General features: G+C 44.2%; 1 protein-coding gene across 1 annotated transcript; it reads right to left on the reverse strand.

Annotated features, from left to right (window-relative positions):
• Positions 1-1,667: 1,667 nt before the first annotated feature.
• Positions 1,668-9,023, reverse strand: LOC131928686 (uncharacterized). The gene is made up of 2 exons (XM_059284774.1): positions 8,869-9,023; positions 1,668-4,678 (listed from the first exon to the last, which is right to left on the reverse strand). The coding sequence occupies exons 1-2, from the start codon at positions 9,006-9,008 to the stop codon at positions 2,419-2,421; spliced, it is 2,400 nt and encodes a 799-aa protein (XP_059140757.1). The 5' UTR covers positions 9,009-9,023; the 3' UTR covers positions 1,668-2,418.
• Between the last annotated feature and the right edge of the window lie 9,176 nt (positions 9,024-18,199).

The following is an 18,199-nucleotide window of genomic DNA, read 5'->3' on the forward strand; positions in this document are numbered from 1 at the left end:
CAAATTCAAAATGGCCACCAGACTATCCTGGTTACTATGTGGACGAACTCAATTATTTACAGGGAACGAAGGTTTAAATACTTATAATATATTAATGAAACACAAAAGAAATTTATAATTATAATAACTATACATTTTTATCGATTTATTTAAAACAAAAGACACTAAATTTTAAGGACTAATGTGATTAATTTTTTTATTTTCTGTTGTGCACTCTGATTCTGATTCCCCTGCTGAATAATGTGAAATGGTCTGCGCCAGTCTCCTTAATAAAATGTACCAGATCAATTTTTAGATGGTGGTGCAATTTATTAAGATTGTACATGTTGTGACTTAGTTTTAAATGTTATATTAGTTGTAAGTGTAAGTGTAAGCAGTACTAGTAGTATTTCTCATTATTTATTTATTTTATATGCATATACTAACAATGAAGGACTGTTAAGTTGTCCTATAGGATGTTGAGAACCACAGTATGGCACCTTCATCATTGGATATCTCAACCATTGTAGCACAAGCAACGAATATTTCATTCAATAGAATTAATATTAAAAATATACTATCAAGTATAAATTACTTTTAACAAAAAGGTGTTTTCAGGCTTTTTCATCTTTCCAGCTACAGTCATTGGACAAATAGTAGGCCTACACAATAGGCTAGTAGTAAGTTTAATTATATTTTATTAATCACTAAATAAATTATTTATTCCATAGCTGGAGACATTTATGGTGGCTTATCCAGAACTTTCCTTACAAGGGAAGGGAAGGAGGCCAAGCCCCCCCCCTACAGTTCCCAAAAGATATCACTGACTCTTGATGCTCCACAAGATCAAGGCTGAGGGAAACAAGACATACAAAGATGTGGAGTTGTGGTTTTAAAAACTGTTCCCCCAAAGCAGTTATCAACCCGATAGGTTTGAATGTAGCATCAACTGCTACATCACTTGTAGGCATCACGTCTTTATTAGATTACATTACATTACTCCACTAAATTTTGATTCTGTTTCTCCTGCACTATATAACTGTGGCATTTTTTGAAAATAATATTTTAACTCATGTGATTTTTGAAAATAATGAACACATTCTTCCTGTTAATGTTACCAACACAATAGTTTTAGAGTTATTCTATGTCCAAAGCAAAAAAAAAAAAAAAAAATTAGAATTTTTTTTTGTATGAAAATAAAAGTGACCAAAACGCATTTTTGTCATTTTCAATTATTTTTTTACCTTAGAAAGACTCATTTTAGATGACTGAAAAAAATTGGGCATATATATTACAAACTTTGCAGTAACTTTACCAATTTCTACACTTCTATGTTATCTAGTTTAGAAAATATGGGTTCTCAAAAATGGCTCTTTTTGAAAATCAGTTTTTTACCAAATTTTACTTTTTTAAAAATCGCATAACTTTTTTATTTATTGAAATATTTTTATAAAATTTGTGGCATAGAGCTTACAATTAAAAGTTCTTTCATGACATACTCACTCCAGAAGTCTGCAATCAATAGTTAATTTCAGTTTGGACTACCTACTGGAACCCAATGGTTGAAGTTTCTACACTACACTAACATAGGCACTCTACAACCCAATATTTGAAGGGCCTAATTTTCTACGCTAACCTAACAAAAGAAGGACAAATTTAAATTCTACCAACAAAAATGCTGAGCTGGAATTCTGTTACTAAATCTAAAGTGAGTACCTTTATTTATTCTGTAACTAAATCTAAAGTTAGTACCTTTATTTATTCTGTAACTAAATCTAAAGTTAGTCCCTTTATTTAAGGCAGAGCCTGGCCTACATACATACACCTGCTAGTTCTAGTGTCAGCTTACACCACCTGAATTTATTACCACAGCAACACAGACTGCCAGATGAACTGGGTCCTTGAATGGGACCAGCCCATACACATCAAGATATTATGGGACTAAACACATCAAGATATTATAACATAGGACTAAACATACTAAGATACTATAGGACTAAACACATTAACACATTATAGGACTACACTAAGATATTATACTATAGGAGTAAAACATCAAAACATATTTTTGTTCAGCCCTACTTTTGTATCATCTGATTTGAAGCCTAGAAATAATGATTAAAATAGCTGTAGCGTATGTGTACATATGAACAAATACTGAACACCTTATTTAAAATTTAGTTCATTTAAGCCTATTTCTTTATAAACCGTCAAAATTTACATTCTAATAGACCAAAATTGTTGCATAAATTTAAACAAAGTGTTCTTGTACACAATATCAATGGTGTGAATCAAAAGGTCATCTTTAATTTGTGTGGAGCTGATCGGAAGAATGAAGTGCGATAGTTTGGGTGCTCAGGGTAGGGAGTGAGAGTTTTTTGAGAACCACGGTAGACTGTCTCCGTAAATCGCCTGACCCCTGGGGGACCCCTGGGGGCCTTAACTCCACGTGTTTTCACTGTCCGATCTCTTGACACGACGACCGTTGCTTGGAGTGACCTCCCCTCTATTACCTAACCTTTGTGGTTCAGACGATTGCGTCCCTTTGGCTGTAGACCAAGGGAGATGATCGCCGTAAACCACGCCCCCATTTTCCGATACATAGCCGACTTTGTTTGAGCTATGGCGAGAATCGGAATACTGGCGAGTATAACACGGGCTGGGGTTAAACTGGTGGAAATAATTGGAAGAGTGGGGGTAATTATTGTGGGGTTGTGGGAAATTATTGTGGGGTTGTGGGAAATTATTGTGAGGCTGATACACGGAGGGGTGGGCGTCAAAGAGCGACCAAAAGGGATCCGGGTTGTATGGAGTGAACGGAAAGTAATCCATGTTAGCTGTGTCGCTGGTTTTTTCCGATCGTCGGTGTCGTCTGCGAGAGTGTTGCTTCCCCTGGCCGTCTGCTGATCTTTTCCTTCTGCCATGTTCTCCCGCAGGGGTCGTGCTAGTAGAGGAGGGTGGGGGCGGCGTGGGTGGGTTGGGGATAAAGGGGTCGGTGAGGTCGGGGAGTTGCTGGGTGTGGGCGCTTGGGGGTGGGAGTATGAAGGGGTCGATGGGCTGTCTGGGTACTGGGGGTGTCGGGGGTCTCGGGGGTGGGGTTGTTGGAGGGGTCGGTGGGTCGGGCCGCTGCTGTTGTCGCTGGTGGCTGTTGAAGTTGTTGAAAAAGTTGGAGTTGTGGAGGCTGTAGGATGGTGAGGGTTGTGCGAACTGCGTGTGGGGGACGTGGGGTTGGGCTAGCTGAGTGTGGGGCACGTAGGGTTGGGTTGGGGTTTTTGAGGGCTGAGAATATTTTCTGGGATTGCCGGACGTGGGGTTCTGATGTTGCCGGTTCCGGTTCCTCATTAGTGTGTGGTAGAGCTCGGTAATATGCCTGGAGGCGTATCGTGCCGGCATTTGCCGGTCGCCGTAGTACTGCTGGTTCCCGCGGAAACTCCGCGTCTGTCGCTGACTGTGTTGGTCAAACGTGTACTCACGCTTGTACTCACGCTTGTACTCACCCGCGCTGCTGTCGCCTGACGTGTATGCCGGCGTGTCGCCTGACGTGTATGCCGGCGTGTCGCCTGACGTGTATGCCGGCGTGTCGCCCGGCAAGTCCGCCGGCTTGAAAAACTCTATTGGAATCGTCAAGTCCCCGATTGTAATGACGTCAGTACTGCCGCCATCAGACCCGCTTGCGGACCGTCTTTTTCTTTTCCCGGGGAAGGCGTCGCCATAGTAACCATCCCGGTTACGCTGCTGTTGGTGGTGGTACGTCTTGGGGATGTAGTTGTAGCTGCCGTGTGGGTGGGGGCTGTAGAACCGGGGCTGCGGGCTCATGCTCCGCTGCAGGCGTGAGTAGTACCAGAGTGGCGCCATGTTTTTCACGAAGTCTGCTGGCTCCTTGCCCGGGGGAGGCTGGGCGCTGAACGGAAGTGTCGAGACAAACTGGTTGACCATCATGTTCTTCATGGCGTCTCCACCAAACTCCAGCGGCTTGCCGGTGTTGGGGTCGCGCGCGGTGCCGGACATGATGCTAAAAATACTCGGCCCGGGGGTCGGGGTCTCGGCGTCAAACATGGACAACAGGAACCGCTTCCTCCTGGACAAGCCACGCGCCACCGCGTGCAGCAGACTTCCGGCTTCGCGTTTCTTCCGGCCCGGGTACTGCTCGCCGTACATGCCGCTCCCGATAGGAGGTTTTTCGCCGCCAGACGAACTTCCGCCGGAAATCCTACCAGTCCTCATCTCGTGTGTGAGTCGTGTTTTCTGATAGTTGCTCAACATCAACATGGCTTTCATCATCTGCTCGGCCTCCGTCACCTCCCTGGCCGGAGAGGCGGGGTCCGCTATACCCGATCCGAAAGTTCCCGTGCCATAATCAGCCGGAGTGCCGGTGTAGATGATGAACCGTTTCTGGCGAGAAAGTTCCGGATCTACGGCGTTAATGACGTCATCGAAATGTGTGTTCGACTGGGATGTGTCCCGCCTTCGCTTTGACGTCAGGCTTGTGGTGTAGACGGACCCCGAGGGTCCTAAGGTCCCCAGAGGACCCCCGCTATCCAGGGTGGACGAGGGGTTGAATTTTGACAAACCGGAAGTTGTGTTTTTGGAGCAGTGTGCGGGCAGCGACGACTCCACCCACATGGTGAGGAGGTCCTTCAGATAGTGGGCGGGGATGGTCTTGTCGTAGGCTTGGCGGAAGTTCTGTGCTATTTGCAACCTATGAAGACACAAAAACATTTTTAAGCTTATTCTTTTTTAACGTTATTCTTTGATAATGTCATTACTTTTTCAAGTCATATTTTGTTAAATTACTTTTGTTGAAATCATACTCTGCTAAACGACCTTGTCATAACGTGGAAGATTAATGAGTCTGGAGCCAGTCAGGAAACAATTAGACTGATGAGTTGTACAATTCATGAATTAAATGGCGCTACAAAGGGCGCAACACGCCACTACATGGGAGGGAAAGCTGTTGTTTCCATTACAGCATGAATGGTGCAAGGTGTCTTTATCAGACGTCTAGACAAGTTGGGAAATTCAAACACTGAAATAGATTTATAGTGCTGCTCGGTGTTGCAAAAAACGGTGTTGTGTTCACGCACCTTGTTCGCGCACCGTGTTCACGCACCGTGTTCACAACACCAGAGTCGACTGTCTATGTGTCCCGGATGTGTCATTTAATGACACGGAAATCTCCGGCAGAGAAAGATATACAACGGTGAGGACAAGGGCAGACAACCTTAAAGGAAAATACAGGCAATAATGCCGGCAAATACAGGCAATTATGCCGGCAAATACACTTTCTTGAGAGTAAAATGAACAAGAGAACAAATGTAACATGCGAGTGAACGGACGCGGTGGCGAAGCACAATAGGGGGAGGGGAGGAGGGGAAATTGGGACACATTTTTTTATTTGGTGAGTAAAACCTTAACCCCACGCTAAAGAATGCCTGTGGCACTGGTTGCTTTAAAAGTTTACCCACCATATTTCAAATTCTATTTAACGACACAATTCTCACAGGTTTCATATTTGTGGGTCCAGTTTATATGCCAGTTAAATAAGGTAACTCATTTTTAAACCCGTGACAAGTCTAGTGACCTCGGCAGTCACGTGATTTGTCATGTCAGCTTGTCACAAAACCCAGTTTGTGACAACAGGAGTGTACTGGCGCGTTCCAAACTGCCGAGCAGACAAAACAAACATGGCGGCCAGATTAGCGAGGTGTCGTCACGCTCAGCTGAGCAGCCGTCCCGCGCGAGTTATGGCCCTTTGTGTTCCGCTTCACTGGTCAGGGGCAGGCAGACGTGGTTTTGGCGGTCATTTTGTGAGTGACAGGTTAATGAACGCCACGTGACAAGCTGAAGTGGGAGGAGCTAACGATGGCCGGAAGTCGCCTCAAAACGCACACAGTGAAACTAAAAATCTGTTTCCTAAGTCAGAGACTAGTTCTACACACAGGAACTCAAATATTGGCTCATCTGGCAAGTCATCCCACTAGTACCCGTATGTCGTGGAGGTTTAGTGTCAGTGTGGCCGAGAGGGAGAGCGCATGGCTGCTAACCCGAAAAGTTCCGAGTTTAAACCCCGGGCAGATGAGGCTCGTTAGCTGGGGACAGCACAGCGGACAATCTAAGAGAGAACATTCCCAGCTCACACAGGAGTTAAGGCCCTTTGACGATAGGATCACCAACTCTGGTTTACTTTAGACAGCTCCTGCGACACACCTGATGTCAAGTTGTACAGGCGATGCCTCTTCCTGGGGTCCATCAGCTCTGAGAAGAGGGGGGGGGTCTGATACAAGAGCAACATCTGGCCCTTCTCAACGTGCTGCCTGACTTCTCGCCTTGATTCCCAAGACAATCATCCAAACGTCTGTAAGACTTCATGGCAATATATTGTGTATATCGTATCCTCTACCAAAACTTTAAACTAAATTCATAATTTTCCTATAATTCCTTTCTTTAACAAAGTACGTTTCGCTCACAATAAACAATATTATTTATTTATCTCTAAACTCTTTAATTTCTTTAAAATGCGCCATTAAAAATTATTTTAAAGATTATTTTATACTGTCCCCAAAATGCTAGGTCATCGCGACCTAACAAAACTCTGGGAGTGGAGAGGTCAGAACACAGACCAACCCCAGACAGATGGTTAAATGTGTTGAGCTTTCACTTTCATAAAACACGAAACGAAAAAACGAAAGACAAGGATAAATTAGCTTAAAAACAATGACGTAACGGTAATTTAGCATACAATCAAAATTTTAATTAAACCTGCCGAGAGGAGCCCGGTGGCCCCGGCGTGGGGAACATGTTTCAAATGTGACAATTTACAATTTAAATCTCCGGTGTTTTAGCCATGGTGACATCGTATTTATCTGGCCAGGTGGAAGATTTAAACCATCAACTTCAACTTCAGAAGATGTTCGTTTGGGCGGCTTGTAATAGAGGCTAAAAATAGCTCAACCACGTGATACTTGTGTTTCCGGTGTCAAAGCGGGAATCTATTTTTGTCAAAGCGAGAGCAGGAGTTAATTAATTAGGAAAAAAAACTGTTTGGGAGAACTGTTGTAGAGTGCAAAAAATCGAAATAGAAATAGAATTTTTTTTTTACACCAAGTCGGAAAACCCAGTTTTGCAATATTGTCTGTCTGTCTGTCTGTCTGTCAGTCTGTCTGTCTGTCTGTCTGTCTGTCTGTCAGTCTGTCTGTCTGTCTGTCTGTCTGTCTGTCTGTCTGTCTGTCTGTCTGTCTGTCTGTCTGTCTGTCTGTCTGTCTGTCTGTCTGTCTGTCTGTCTGTCTGTCTGTCTGTCTGTCTGTCTGTCTGTCTGTCTGTCTGTCTGTCTGTCTGTCTGTCTGTCTGTCTGTCTGTCTGTCTGTCTGTCTGTCTGTCTGTCTGTCTGTCTGTCTGTCTGTCTGTCTGTCTGTCTGTCTGTCTGTCTGTCTGTCTGTCTGTCTGTCTGTCTGTCTGTCTGTCTGTCTGTCTGTCTGTCTGTCTGTCTGTCTGTCTGTCTGTCTGTCTGTCTGTCTGTCTGTCTGTCTGTCTGTCTGTCTGTCTGTCTGTCTGTCTGTCTGTCTGTCTGTCTGTCTGTCTGTCTGTCTGTCTGTCTGTCTGTCTGTCTGTAAACGCTATAACTCACGTATCTTGTGAAACAAACTTGTTTGTCATAAGCTTACGTGGTCTCTTTATCTTGTCAAGCAAACTTTTTTTAAAAATTTAATTTGTAGACAACTAGCCACAACACGAAGTGGCGTAGCTAGGGTAGGCGGGTGGGCCGCCCCGGGCTCCGACCCTAAGGGGGCGTCAAAAGGGGTAGAAAAATTAATTTAAAAGCTCGTTTTAAGCTGAAGTATTGAATTATACTAAGTCAAAGTTACGAAACTAAACGACTACAAGGTTTTACACACTGAGGTAACTGTTTTCTATATCCAATTGAGGCACCTAAATAGAAAACATTACGAGATAGTAACTGGTAAGAAGCACTACAAACCTTTCCAACTGGGGGAGGCTTTTTCACAGACATGAATAACTATATAGAAATGGGAGGGAGGGGGCTCAAAGTTGATGGTCTGACCCAGGCGCCGGAATAGGTCGCTACGCCCCTGCCTACACTGAATGTTGTGCTGCTGGATAACAGACTTCATTAAACACGACAAAGGCATACAACATATGGTTAAGTAACGTCGAATGATGATATAGCTCTGTTCTGACGATGGTTGAAGCTCATTAAGCTTGAGCTACCGCCAGGTGCCTGAGCTTATCACGTGATCGTGGAACGGTAATCGGAGCTAAAAACACAAGTCCGGTGGATGTTTAGCTTAGCGTGTTTCACATGAGATTAAGATTTGCAGTAAAGTACAAAGGGACATAATTCACTTTGACGGGGGAGAACAAAAGTCTAAATCAGCTAAATTAATTCTCGCGACATGTCAGCAGAATAAAAGTACCAGGGGGTTTGAAATGTGAGCTAGCTCTCATTCATACAGCACGTTATTTGATTCATAGCTGATCGACCAATTGACGGGCAGACGAACAGAAATACAGACGTATAGACAAAGAGACAGACGTTGAAAAAGACGGGTGTATCGTGACGCTGCCCATGTTTTCAATCACCCGCTAACACCTACTTTAAGACCACATTAAACTTCTAGTGTTGAGGACAAAATAAACCGCAGATAAAATTTGTTTCAGCCGAATGTACAGCGTAAAATAAAATGGCAGGTGTAGGTAGGAGATTTTGTCAACACACTAGGCATGTACTAGGAAAACTCCGCGAAAAATGTTCGAAATTTTTAACATTAATTTACACGACCATTAGCATACACACACAAAAGAGTATATTTGTAATTTGTTGAATACCCCCCTCCCTCAATCCAATCTCTCCTAAATATTGTTGTACCATACCTGAGCTGGTCACATGACTCCTCACCCCCGGGCCCAACAAGTTGGGCTCCCGTGGTGGGGCTGATGCAGACCGTCATGACGGTGAGCACGAGAAGACAAGACAAGAGTTTGGTGTCTGCACGCTGGGCCATCTTCGACATCACAGGCTGTCTTCACGGTCTCTTGCCAGAATATCTTCGGGCACTGTGTCTTGCTAGGCTGTCACCAGACACTGTGTCTTGCTAGTCTGTCTTCACTGTCTCGCTAGACTGTCTCCAGGCACTGTCTTGCTAGATGTCTACAGACACTGTGTCTTGCTGGCAAATCTCAGCAAATACCGACAGATGAATTTAGCTACTAGCAGCTGACAACTAGACCAACTACCGAAAAGCTACTATACACTGTCTAAAGCTGCTGACCACTGTCTAAAGCTGCTGACCACTGTCTGCTGCTACTGACCACTGTCTAAAGCTGCTGACCACTGTCTGATGCTGCTGACCACTGTCTAAAGCTGCTGACCACTGTCTAAAGCTGCTGACCACTGTCTAAAGCTACTGACCACTGTCTTAAACTGCTGACCACTGTCTCAAACTGCTGACCACTGTCTAAAGCTACTGACCACTGTCTGATGCTGCTGACCACTGTCTAAAGCTACTGACCACTGTCTAAAGCTACTGACCACTGTCTAAAGCTGCTGACCACTGTCTGATGCTACTGACCACTGTCTGATGCTACTGACCACTGTCTAGCGCTACGGCCTGAAGAATATCCAAACTGATGTCTAGAACCATTAGCAAATCTAAGCACCGTCTAGCACTTGGTGTGTCTAGCACCGTCTAGCACCTGATATTTCTAGCACCGTTTAGCACTCATGTTTCTAGCACTGTCTAGCACCTGACGTATCCCCTAAGACTCCAGCTACTGACTCCAGCCACTGACTCCAGCTACTGACTCCAGCTACTGACTCTAGCGCCCAGCTGCCACTACAAAACTGGCAGCCTTTCCGTTGTATGTGTCCAGATATAGTATCAGCCCGACCCAGTTTCTGGAAACTTCCTGAGCTCGTCTTTTGGGCTGTCAGTCATCTCCTCAGCTGTCAGTCAACTCCGCCCACATTTCTTTTCACCCCCAACCCCCCACCCCACACTGTCCAACTCCGCACAACCCCACACAACTCTTGTCATTAAAGACAGGGGAGGGTGGGGGAAAGATGATCCTTGGCTGCCAACACTTATGTTTTGATATAACAAGGGATGTTTGTTAAATTAAAGGCACAACACTTAGCTAGAGTTTGGTAAATAGTTACATTTTCAGAGGAGGGGGGGGCTAAAATTTCCAGGGGGGGGGGGGAGGACGGACACTGGTAACATATATTTTCTATGTAAATTCTATTTCGTTCTAGGGGGGTAAAAGTTTTTCCTGGAAGCGCCACCGCCCCCCCCCCCCACCCAAGAGATGCCTGGAAGAAACTCTGATCACGGGTACCGACACACATGTGTATATAGGTCTGGGCATACAAAGTCTGACCTCTCAACAGAAAACATATGACCAACAGAAAACATTTGACCAACAGAAAACATATGACCAACAGAAAACATTTGACCAACAGAAAACATTTGACCAACAGAAAACATTTGACCAACAGAAATAATTGGACCAACAGAAAACATTTGGTCAATAGAAAACATTTGACCAACAGAAAACATTTGACCAACAGAAAACATTTGACCAACAGGAAACATTTGGTCAACTAAAAACATTTGACCAACAGAAAACATTTGACCAACAGAAAACATTTGACCAACAGAAAACATTTGGTCAATAGAAAACATTTGACCAACAGAAAACATTTGACCAACAGAAAACATTTGACCAACAGGAAACATTTGACCAACAGAAAACATTTGACCAACAGAAAACATTTGGTCAATAGAAAACATTTGACCAACTAAAAACATTTGGTCAATAGAAAACATTTGACCAACAGAAAACATTTGACCAACAGAAAACATTTGGTCAACAGGAAACATTTGACCAACAGAAAACATTTGGTGAATAGAAAACATTTGACCAACAGGAAACATTTGACCAACAGAAAACATTTGACCAACAGAAAACATTTGGTCAATAGAAAACATTTGACCAACAGAAAACATTTGGTCAATAGAAAACATTTGACCAACAGAAAACATTTGACCAACAGAAAACATTTGGTCAACTAAAAACATTTGACCAACTAAAAACATTTGACCAACAGAAAACATTTGGTCAATAGAAAACATTTGGTCAATAGAAAACATTTGACCAACAGAAAACATTTGACCAACAGAAAACATTTGACCAACAGAAAACATTTGGTCAACAAAAAACATTTGACCAACAGAAAACATTTGGTCAACTAAAAACATTTGACCAACTAAAAACATTTGACCAACAGAAAACATTTGACCAACAGAAAACATTTGACCAACAGAAAACATTTGACCAACAGAAAACATTTGACCAACAGAAAACATTTGACCAACTAAAAACATTTGACCAACAGAAAACATTTGACCAACAGATAACATTTGGTCAACTAAAAACATTTGACCAACTAAAAACATTTGACCAACAGAAAACATTTGGTCAACTAAAAACATTTGACCAACAGAAAACATTTGACCAACAGAAAACATTTGACCAACAGAAAACCTTTGGTCAACTAAAAACATTTGACCAACTAAAAACTTTTGACCAACAGAAAACATTTGACCAACAGAAAACATTTGACCATCACAAATTAAGACGTTGATAATTAAACAAGTGTACCGTCTTGCCTACTGCGTTCTGCAAATGGCTTTGTCGGTTAATTGGCTTTAAAAAAATGACCGCAGTCAACAATATGATAGACTAATTAACTTTTACAGCCATTGTTCGGTGATTGCTCCAAAACCTCCAGCCATTTCTACACCTGGCAAAAAGTAAACTTTTTTAACGAGAGGCGACACGATCTTAAGTTAAACACAACTGACGTCCTCCATGTCATGACGTCCATTCAACCTGTGGCTTACACACTCCTTACATGTCCTTGTAATGATGTAATGATGTAATGACAAGCCCTAGAAGAGTCCCATCTGTCTTTACACTGTCGCTCAGTTTTATGGCGATGTTTGATTTGCTATGTTTCACGGACAGCTGTCTGGTAATGTTGTCTTGTGATGTTGCCGTGATGTTGTCTTGTGATGTTGCCGTGATGTTGTCATGTGATATTTGTTGACAATGTCTACTCTCTAGTATTTAGTTGGGACGGTGTGGTCGAACAGTAGAGCGTTCTATCGCTAACCCGAAAGTCAGGAGTACGAGTCCCTGGCTAGTCTTAGAACGTCCCTGAGTCCACCCAACTTTGATTGGGAACCTGACATGCGTTGACCGTCAGGTTCGAAAGGGAACTTTACTTTACTGGTATTTAGAAATAAATATACAGTACGAGCCGACCCGCTGCGTATCATACGCCGCTATTCAGTCGTTGTTTTTTCTACTTTTCAGTAATTCATAATTTGTGAATTCGACAGTACCAATGCTGCCACTGAAAATATTTGCTTAAAAACCCTAAAACCCCCTCCCCCCCCCCTCCCCCACGTGAAAGCAGCCTCCTCTTAGGGTGGGGGTGTTGGCGATAGAGAGGAAGAGAGGGGCTGTAAGGCGCGCTTGCAGCTTGTTTTCTAACGTCTCCCAGAAGAGAATTATATATATAGATGTATTCATTTATGGTTTTAAAAAAACTAGATCTACTATGCCGCATTGCCGTCATATTATTCTTTTCAAACGATCGTCCTAAAGTCAACAACCGTCTCCCTCCCGACCTAAACCATTAGCTGCAGCCAACTTAGGGTAACCAAAACAATAGCTGCAGCCAAGTTGGGTAAATCAAAGCAAAGGACACGACCATTGAAAGCTCGCAGATTCATACTTTGCTTTAGACCAGCTAAGCTGCCGATACAATAAGAGTTAACTGGGCACGGGTAGACAAAGGTTAAGCTCAAGGTAAGAACAGACACACATAGACTAAGCTCAGGGTAAATCTCAATGGCCTCCGACAAACATTCGGCCATGTTTGATTAGCTCCCACGTGACCGTCCTCTGTTAGATCAATCTGTCGTCTGCTGGGATAACTCTTCGCCATGTCGGTACGTACTGATGCAAGTTTACTTTTATATTTTTAAGGCAGCCACCAACAGATAAATAAAAGTTTAGGATGATATAAGTTTGTTTTCTCTGCAATTTCCCAAATTAAAAATTAGTTGTAGTGAAGTGTTGTATTATTTTGGTATCCCGAACTAACACGAACACAAACACGAACACGGGACGAAATGTTTTGAGTGTTGTTAACCCGTGTAAAATCTAGCTCTAACCAATAAGCGTTTGTTGTTTGTCATACATGATCATATGCTATAACCTAAACATTTCAATCTGTTGTATTAATGCATGTAATATTACATCTAACTCCGTCAAAAAAATTGCATGTGTGCTCTATAGCCAAGACTAAAAAAATTGAACCTAACCAAAATCCTAACCAGAAAACTAACCAAACCAGAAACTTAACCACAAACCAAACCAGAAACCTAACCATAAACCTAACCACAAACCTAACCGCTATGCGCCACAAGGCCGTTGACTCCGATTTCTACGCTCTGTATAATGTATTGACCTAACGTATCCAAATCCACTGGCTTGTATCATACAAGTGACTTGTATCATACAAGTGACTTGTATCATACAAGTGACATGTATCATACAAGTGACTTGTATCATTCAAAGGGAGGGGGTGAATCAGGTATCTTTCATGGGGCTCTCACACTTCTCAGAACCCCACGGGTGGGGGTGGGGAGGTGTGTGTTTGTGTGAGTGTCTGTGTGTGTGTCTTTCTCTGTGTATGTGTATTTATGTACAACTGTGAGTTTCTAGCATCGTCTCTAGTAGTTATGTTTAACTGTGACTTTTCCCCCTAAAATCTTAATTAAAGTGCAACAGGGACGTAACTCAGGTAGTACGACACTCGAGCTCTTCAGCGCACGCAAATGATACGTGTCAAAACGGCCTTTATTCAGGCTAAAAATAGCTATTATTTAAAACGGCGATGTAATAAAAGCTTTCATTTCCTGGGTCAATTCGACATTTGCTGAATGACAACTTTTGTGATAACTACATGTTTGTGGTCACCACACATCCCCCGCACACCTAAATATTTTTTCACACACACCTCACACGCCAAAGTATTTTTTCACACACCCCTCACATTAGTCTATAAGCTGCACCCACACCCACACCCACACCCACACCCACACACCTTCAGCATGATTCAGTCTTGTATAAGCCTAGTCGCTGATTGTTATAGCATCTGTCTGTCTTATACGAGCAACCTACGACCAACCTACAACCGTCAGTACGACCAACCTACGACCAACCTACGACCAACCTACGACCAACCTACGACCAACCTACAACCGTCAGTACGACCAACCTACGACCAACCTACGACCAACCTACGACCAACCTACGACCAATCTACGACCAACCTACGACCGTCAGTACGACCAACCTACGACCAACCTACGACCAACCTACGACCAACCTACGACCAATCTACGACCAACCTACGACCAACCTACGACCAACCTACGACCAATCTACGACCAACCTACGACCAATCTACGACCAACCTAGGACCAACCTACAACCAACCTACGACCAACCTACGACCAACCTACGACCAACCTACGACCGTCAGTACGACCAACCTACGACCGTCAGTACGACCAACCTACGACCAATCTACGACCAACCTACGACCAATCTACGACCAACCTAGGACCAACCTACAACCAACCTACGACCAACCTACGACCAACCTACGACCAACCTACGACCCAACCTACGACCAACCTACGACCCAACCTACGTCCCAACCTACGACCCAACCTACGACCCAACCTACGACCCAACCTACGACCAACCTACGACCAACCTACGACCAACCTACGACCAACCTACGACCGTCAGTACGACCAACCTACGACCGTCAGTACGACCAACCTACGACCGTCCTACGACCAACCTACGACCCAACCTACGACAAACCTACGACCAACCTACGACCAACCTACGACCAACCTACGACCAATCTACGACCAACCTACGACCAACCTACGACCAACCTACGACCAGCCTACTACCAACCTAGGACCAACCTACGACCAACCTACAACCAACCTAGGACCAACCTACAACCAACCTAGGACCAACCTACAACCAACCTACGGCCAACCTACGACCAACCTACGACCCAACCTACGACCCAACCTACGACCCAACCTACGACCCAACCTACGACCAACCTACGACCAACCTACGACCCAACCTACGACCCAACCTACGACAAACCTACGACCGACCTACGACCGTCAGTACGACCGACCTACGACCAACCTACGACCGACCTACGACCAACCTACGACCGACCTACGACCAACCTACGACAAACCTACGACCGACCTACGACCGTCAGTACGACCAACCTACGACCAAACTACGACCAACCTTGCAGTAAAGTGTTAGTCTCACATCAGAGCGGATTAACGAAAACAAATGCGGTCACTGTAAAATAAATTTGGATGTCTAGAAAAATTAGTTTAAAAATTATCCTTAATCCTGAGGATTGTTTTGGATTAAAATAAAGCTGAAATCCTCACGAACTGAGACTTTTTAATGAGACAATTTTATTGCTAAAAATAGATTGACCTGAAAAGAACGTGCAGCAGTCCGAGTTAATTCCCCTGATTTATCTGCCCTTGTTGTTTTGAGTTGTACGCCAGCCATAGGCAGAAGTCCCGCAGTAAATAGTCCGACTACAGCTGGTTAGTTGGTAATGTACTGGGATTAGCTGAAATACATCAGCATACGTCACTTCCTGTTCGCGGTGTCAAGCAGACGGCAGTCGTGTTAGCATGTTCTAGAATAACTCGGTCAACTAGATCAACTCTATTTTGGCGGCTGTAGGGTTGCCCTAATTAACAGGCATCTCCCCGGGTGGGGAAGAGGGGGGGGGGGGGGGTGATCCTAAGCACGTCCATTGTCCTGTGGACGACGTAGAACAAAAATAAAACTGGAGTCCCTGAGCCCACCCAGCTTCAATGGGTACCTGACTCAAGTCAAGGAAATAAAGGCGGCTGGGCATAAAGCTGACCACACTACCCTTCATGTGCCGTGGTCACAAGGTGGACTCTACTTCATTCGTAGACTAACTCTGTCCTGAGATTTTGCAAGCAGATTCACGTTAAATACCTGCACAGGTGAGTTGACCGTGAAATTAGCGTCATTTTAATTTCGTTTTTAACGCAAAGAGCGGCAACTCCTGTCCTGTGCTATATCCACGGCCTTTGTCTTTCGTTTCTCGTGGGGGGGGGTGGAATGACATGTTTTTCTCTGTACATTTATATCAAATTTTGTGACTTTTGACTGGCCATCGCGTCGTCTTAAGTCATTCAGTAAAAGTTCATACAAACATTAGTCACAAAGTCATAAGTCATACAGCCATAAGTCAAAGAGTTGCCGTGAAAGTTGTTAAGACGACGATCTAATGGGGAGATGCACTGGTCGTGACAAAACGTGGTGGAGGGGTGGATGTGTTTGGTGGATGGGTTGGTGGAGGTGTGGATGTGTTTGGTGGAGGGGTGGATGTGTTTGGTGGATGGGTTGGTGGAGGTGTGGATGTTTGGATGTGTTTGGTGGAGGGGTGGATGTGTTTGGTGGATGTGTTTGGTGGAGGGGTGGATGTGTTTGGTGGAGGGGTGGATGTGTTTGGTGGAGGGGTGGATGTGTTTGGTGGAGGGGTGGATGTGTTTGGTGGAGGGGTGGATGTGTTTGGTGGATGTGTTTGGTGGAGGGGTGGATGTGTTTGGTGGAGGGGTGGATGTTTGGTGGAGGGGTGGATGTGTTTGGTGGAGGGGTGGATGTGTTTGGTGGAGGGGTGGATGTGTTTGGTGGATGTGTTTGGTGGAGGGGTGGATGTGTTTGGTAGAGGGGTGGATGTGTTTAGTGGAGTGGTGGATGTTTGGTGGAGGGGTGGATGTGTCTGGTTGAGGGGTGGATGTGTTTGGTGGAGGGGTGGATGTGTTTAGTGGAGTGGTGGATGTTTGGTGGAGGGGTGGATGTGTTTGGTGGAGGGGAGCAAGCGGGTTGAAACGGTTTGCTGTCTAATTGGGGAGCGTCTGGTGGACAATTTAAATTCTGCCCTAGGTTCGTGAAATGACAAAATTATGACATGTAATGTCAGGCTGTCATTTCAGCCGGATTACCTCAGAGTTAGATGTTAGAAGTGACGTCAGAAGGATGACATTAGTTGTCATCGTTGGATGGGATTGTTGGATGGGATTGTTGGATGGGATTGTTGGATAAGCGAGTCAAGTCAGATTGGGATTTGACTGCACGGCCAGGTGCGCTGAATGTCAATGTCTGCAAGTCGTCATGCTGGAGGTCAATGTCCTCATGTTGTTGTCTCGTCAAGCGATGCCCGAGGATATCTACGTCATCACCTGAATCTAGAATCTTCTACCGGTGCTTGAACCCCTGTCCGCCATAGAAGCACCGACCCTCATGTGTTTAGTGTTGACGTCTGCCCAGGTGTTGACGTCTGCCCAGGTGTTGATGCCCCCCCCCCCCCCGCCCATGAATGCCACGAGTTGACGTCTGCTGGAGTGAGTCGGCCGAGTTACCGTCTGCTCGTAAATTGTCACCAAAATTGTCACCGCTGGTAGTAATTTTGTCACAAGTCATGACATCACTGACAGACGGCACGCCATATTTCATAACCTGACTGTCCGGCTGTCAGTCCCAGGTGTTTCCTGGTGTTGCCTTCCCATTTCCCATGCACATGGTGAACCCATCTTCATAAATTTACACGAGACCAGTTTTGGTAATTTTCTGACAGTAAAGTTAAATAACTCGCTATAAAATTATTACGTAAGTGCAACCTAAAAGGTCAACAAAAATCTATAAATAGATACCTAGAGCAATGTGTTTGTAAACATGAAAATATGAGCTTGTAGAGAATAAAGCCAATTATGTCACCAATTTGCTCAAACTCATCAACAGATTAATTTGTGAAGTCTTGGCTACTTCAGGTGTCGTTAAGACTTTCTAGCAAGATGCGATACTGTGAATTCACAATATTAACCAGTTGGTACTTTACAATATACAAGGTAGTTGATACTTTATTCTACCTGTTTGGTACTTTACTATATATAAGGTATTTGATACTTTATTCTAGCTGTTTTGAACTTTACAATATACCAGCTTATTGCTACTTTACAGT

This window comes from Physella acuta, unplaced genomic scaffold, assembly GCF_028476545.2.
Source record: "Physella acuta isolate Inbredline_101_S28 unplaced genomic scaffold, ASM2847654v3 ptg001531l, whole genome shotgun sequence".
Taxonomy (NCBI): Eukaryota; Metazoa; Mollusca; class Gastropoda; family Physidae; genus Physella; species Physella acuta.

What these genes read in the sequence shown, in the direction of transcription:
- LOC131928686 (XM_059284774.1), bottom strand. Translation starts at nt 9,008, where the DNA reads ATGTCGAAGATGGCCCAGCGTGCAGACACCAAACTCTTGTCTTGTCTT. An exon ending in GAGTCATGTGACCAGCTCAG is followed by an intron (nt 4,679 to 8,868) that starts GTATGGTACAAC and finishes GTGTCTTCATAG; the next exon opens with GTTGCAAATAGCACAGAACT.